At 45.4% G+C, this 5,308-nt stretch overlaps 1 protein-coding gene across 1 annotated transcript in view; it reads left to right on the top strand.

Moving 5' to 3' along the window:
* Positions 1-1,103: 1,103 nt before the first annotated feature.
* Positions 1,104-5,308, top strand: part of LOC102830768 (chromosome unknown open reading frame, human C12orf45) — a 10,387-nt gene continuing 6,182 nt past the window's right edge. The window contains 2 exon segments of the mRNA XM_006878359.1: positions 1,104-1,218; positions 3,734-3,820. Coding sequence (XP_006878421.1) covers positions 1,104-1,218; positions 3,734-3,820 — 202 coding nt within the window.

Below are 5,308 nucleotides of genomic sequence, written 5' to 3'. Positions count from 1 at the left end.
ATCCAAGATAGATCAATTGTTGTTGCAAGTTTGGGAGTTCACACACATCTCTCTTCACTTCAGACTAATTGTCTACTTCACTTTCAGCCCTAGCCCCTAGGAGCTAAGCCAGTGCCCAACGGCTCATTCTCCAAACATCAGACCAGTCCATCCTTTCTCTTCTCTCTCTCATCTCAAGGTCAATGGGTGCCAGTGGAACACGGCCAAACTCAGCCCATGTCTTCGTTGCTGCATTTCCCCCACTTCCACTCACAAGTGGACCCAGGTGGTCACCAGCGAGCGTACTAGATTGTTCATGGGTTCCTTTTGAGTTTCTATTCTAGAAAGGAGTTTTCCCTGATGGGCTGACTTTTCTTTCCTTGATTGTGCCCTTCTTTTATAACTTGGTTATATTAACTTACTATGATGGAGTTCTGGTGTAGTCCTGTAGGATAAGCACTGGTTTGAACTGCATGGACTGCAAATCCAATTTACCAGCGGCTCATCAGAAACCTTATGCAGAGTCAGAACTAACTCAACGGCACTGAACAACAACAAACTATGATGATAATAACAACAATGTGGCTTCCAGTGACATTACATATATTTTACTCCTCTTCCTCTTTTATCCTTCAGGACAACTCTGTGAAGGATGTGTTATTATCCCCATTTTAAAGATGATGGAAACTGAGACTCAAAGTTACAGGTAACAAATAATTGATCTGGGACTAGATTTAATGTGGTTGACTCTGGAGCCCCTGCTCAGAAAGAAGTAAAAAAAAATGTTGGTTCAAGATTTCTGCTTTTATGAACCTCCCAACGTCTAGAAGCAGTCTGGGCATACTGTTGGTAGTGAATAAATATTGACCAATCTATGCTCTTTATGATAGAATTTACGTGTTTTGTTAGTCAAATTGGCCTTGCCAGGTCCTTTTCCAACGACTGGAGCAAGAGTCCCAATCTTCCTTTTTCCTAAGGGAAAAGCCTGGTCCCACCGCCAGGTGTCACCCGGGCCGCCCCGCCCACCGCTGAGTTCCCTCCAATGACGGCTCTGGTCCCGCCTTCCACGTTAGACTCTTTCCTGCATCCGGCTAGAAACTGCTCACTGGAAGGCAACAGGAAGCATGGAGTTACGCGGTGAACTCCCGCCCAGCCCAAGCTGCTCTTCGTCCACCCCGGGTTGCTCGGGGGTGTCAGTGTCCAAGGAGCTGCTGACGGCGGGGAGCGGCGGCCTCGGAGGTGAGGGGCGGCGGCGGGGAGCGGCGGCCTCGGAGGTGAGGGGCGGCGGCGTGGGGCGGACACGTGCGGCAGGGTGTACGCCTGCCAGCGCAGGCCCAGCACCCTGCGAGCACCCCCGTGGGTGCTGCGGGGCTCCGTCAGTCAGTCTTGCCATCGCGGAAGCGGGATGATCACCGAGCACCAGGGTCCGGGTCCCAGAACCTCGTGGGTGCTGCCGGGCTCCGTCAGTCCCTCCATAGTGGACGCGGGGTGGTCACAGGGTCCTGGTCCCAGAGCCAAGTTGGCGCAGCTCCATCTGTCCGGCCAACACGGGGGTGGAGTGAGGTGGGGTGTGAGCTAAGCACCTCAGTAAACCCCCGCTCTAGAGGCTGGGATGCACCGGAACCTTGCCTGTCTGGGTTGGAGGAGTTAGCTGGTTGGGGCAGTCCAATTCATATTGTGGATAATAACCACCCCCCCACCCCAATTTTGTTGTTAGTGCCGTATAGTGGGCTCCGACTCATAGCGACCTTGTAGAGTGTTTTCGAGTAGCGCCTGGTGGATTTGAACCGCTAACCTTGAGGTTAGCAGTCCAGTGCCTCATCAGATAGTGACAAGAAATGACAGAATTTCAAGCATTATACCACGGAATTTAAAAGCTTGGGTTCGAATCCCAGCTCCGTGAATAACTAGCCGTGAAACTACCCACACAGCACCCTGGAGTCCATTCTGATTCACAACAACCGATAGGATAGAGTAGAACTGTGCCTTCCGGTCTCAGACTGAACCTTTAATGGAGCAGACGGCCTCCTTTTTCTCCCGTGTGTAACTTTAAGAGTGTTAATTACATTCAGTTTTCAAATTTGGAAAATGGCGGTGTTTAAGCGTGCTCATCAGAAAGTGGGCAGTTCTAACCCACCAGTGACTCATGGGAGTAAGGAACCGGTGAACTACACTAATAAAGATTGTTAAGTGTTGTCTGACTCATTGAGACCCTGTATAGGGTTTCCAAAGAGCAGCTGGTGGATTTGAACCGCCAATCTGGTGGTTCAAACTGACCTTTTGGTCCAGTGCTTCTCTTACAATGCCACACCAGGACTCCAACCTAGGAAACCTATGAGCAATTCCCTTGTTAAGTGCAGTGGAGTCCCTCTGGTCTTGTTGTAAGCCCATGCACAACAGAAGGAAACACTGCTGAGTCCTAGCCCATACTTCCCTGATTTTAAACCACTCTGATCTATGTAAGGCGCCCTGGTGGTGCTTTTGGATAAGCACTGGACTGTTAACCAAAAGGTGGGCGATTCAAACTCACCAGCATTTCTACCCAAGGAAGATGAGACTCTCTGGTATCCTGCAAAGATTTACAGCCTGGGAAAACCTATATAGGGTTGCTGTGAGATGGAACCAACTTGATGGCACTTAATACCACCACCATTAGTGACAGATTTTTGAAGACCAGGGAGACCATGAATAATGTTTTAAGCAAATTCTCAGTAAATACTCATATTGTTGTTAATTGCTGTCGAGTTGGTTCCAACCCATAGCGACCCTGTATAGGGTTTCCAAGGAGCAGCTGACGAGCTTGAATCACTGACCTTGCATCTGAAATTAACTTTGCAGTCCTACACGTTAATCCACAGTGCCACACCAGGACTCGTATTAGCATCAAGAAAAGGTCTGAGAAGAACTGAGAGAGTATGTAAAGGAGTTAAAATAATAATTATAGCCAAAGTTTATATAGTGTTTACTGTGCTCCAGGAATTAACTAATTAAATCCTCACAACCACTGTAGGGATTAGGCTCTACATTGATAGGCAAGGAAACTGAGGCATGGTGCATCATACAAAGTAAGTTGCTGGAGATCATGAAGCTGGAAAATAGCAAAACTGGGATTTGATTCCATGCAGTCTGGCTCCAGAATCCATGTTCTTAATACTAAGCCAGTAGTAGGTTTGAAGTAGTAAGTGCTCAGTAAATGATTGACAGCTTTGTTTTGAGGATGGACAGGATTTTGGTACCAGAGAGTGAGTAGATTTCAGGTATTGGATATAGAGTGTCAAAGGCTTGAGTTCTGAAAGACAAATCCTTTTCTAGGAGCTCTGATAGTCTGGAGAGTTGAGTTGATTTGAGGAACAGTGAGATGTACCTGAAAGGTGGGTAAGGGTGGGCAGGGGCTGCCTTGTCTAGGCTGAACTTCTGTATGGAAGGAGAACAAACCAGACAGGCGTGTCTTACAGTCCATTCTGTACTGCAGACTCACATCTGTCTGCTGATGAATTTCTGATCCCGGAAGTTCCAGTTTAGAACACAGCCTTGGGGCAGAGGTGTGTGCGACAAGCTTATGAAAGGGGAAGCAGGCAAATGGAAAGAACTAAATGATGAGAAGCAAGGTGTGAGGGAAAGTAGAGTGCCTCTTTTTAAAACTATCTCAGGGGATGAGGAGCCATCAAGACTGAGAGTGGTCTTGGTTGGTTTGCTGATGGGCCCCCTGTGTTTTATGGCATAGTGATTTATGTGCTTGTATCTTGTTTTCCAGGAATATGGGACAGGCTGCTCATCAAGTCCAAGCCTAATTCCAGAAAGAGTTCTAGTCTTCAGACAGTTCGGATAGAGAGGAGTCCCTGTAAGTATCTTTCATCTCTCCTTCTCTTTCTCAGGGGTCCTCTGATGCTGTTTTGCCAAATTCAGCTGTTGCTTGATGGGACGTCTTCCATCACAATGAGATACGAAGCCTCAGTCTAGTGGAGCGACTCTTAGTTGGGATTTATGTTGTCTGAGGAGAGTAGCTTTCTCCTGAAAAAAATGCTTGTAAAATGAAGTTTTAGAAAGTGATAAACAATTGTTACTCTTTTCCACAGGAAATATTTTTAGTGATTACTGAGCCCCAAACGTATGAAGAAAAAAACTATTCCATTCCATTAAACTGGACACAACCTAAAAAGGCACCCTGGTGTCACTGTAGTTAAGCACTGGGCTGCTAACCAAAACATTGGTGGTTTGAACCCACCCAGGAGCTCTGCATGAGAAAGACCTGGTGATCTGCTCCTATAAAGAGTATAGCCTAGAGAATTCTATGGGGCAGTTCTGTCTACCCTGTCAAGTGTAGTCTCTGTGAGTTGAAGTTGACTCCATATTACCTAAGGAGCCCTGGTAGCGTAGTGGGTTATGAACTTGGCTGCTAACCCCAAGGTCAGCAGTTCAAACCTACTACCTGCTCCATGGGAGAAAGATGAAGCTTTCTGCTCCCATAAAGATTTACAGCTTTGGAAATCCTATACAGGGTTGCTATGAGTCAGCATGTTATTAAGGTAAATTTTGCATACAAGTTTTTGACTATTAGGAAATGCTGTGAACATTTTGGCTAGAAATCTGTTTGTATCTCTGAAAAAAACCTTTGTTTCTCTTCATTTATGAAAGGTGTTTTGCTGGGCATAGAATTCTAGGTTGGCAGTTTTTCTATTCTGTACTTTAAAGGTGATGCTTTTATTAGCAAACAGGCTATTATGAGTTCTCACAAAGCGCCTGTTCTCATTCTAGTGTTTCTATGTCTTCCCTCCACACTCCTAAGCCTGACTGTTTTTTAGATTTTTTCCTTTTTTACTGGTTTTACATAAACTACTGTGCTGTGACTGGGGGTAGTTTTCTTCATTTCATTCTGCTTTGGGTCTGTTGAACCTCTTAGAATTTGGATTGATAATTTTTATCAAAATTAGATAATTTGGGCCCTTAATCTTTTTTTTTTTTTTTAATGATTTTCTCTGTCCTCTGCTTCCAGTGGGACTCCAGTTACAAATATCACATATGTTAGAGCACTTGATAGGCCACTGATGGACACACCGAAAAAAATTAATCTTAAGGTTAGCAGTTCAAAGCCACCAGCTGCTCCTCAGGGAAAAGATGAGGTTGTCTGCTCCTGTAAAGATTTACAACCTTGGAGACCCTGCATGGGGTCACTCTGAGTCAGTGGAGTTTTTTGGTTTAATATTTCATTTTGAATCATTTCTTTTATGTTATCCTTTTAATTTCTGATCTGTTTCTATTGGATCTTTTTCTCTCGCCCATTTAGTATTATTATTTGTTGTTGTTTGGTGCCACTGAGATGGTTGTGACT

The sequence above is a fragment of the Chrysochloris asiatica genome, unplaced genomic scaffold (assembly GCF_000296735.1).
Source record: "Chrysochloris asiatica unplaced genomic scaffold, ChrAsi1.0 scaffold00160, whole genome shotgun sequence".
NCBI classification, from domain to species: domain Eukaryota; kingdom Metazoa; phylum Chordata; class Mammalia; order Afrosoricida; family Chrysochloridae; genus Chrysochloris; species Chrysochloris asiatica.
The sequence above is the reverse complement of the archived record's forward strand: the minus strand, read 5'-3'. Positions and strand labels throughout refer to the sequence as shown.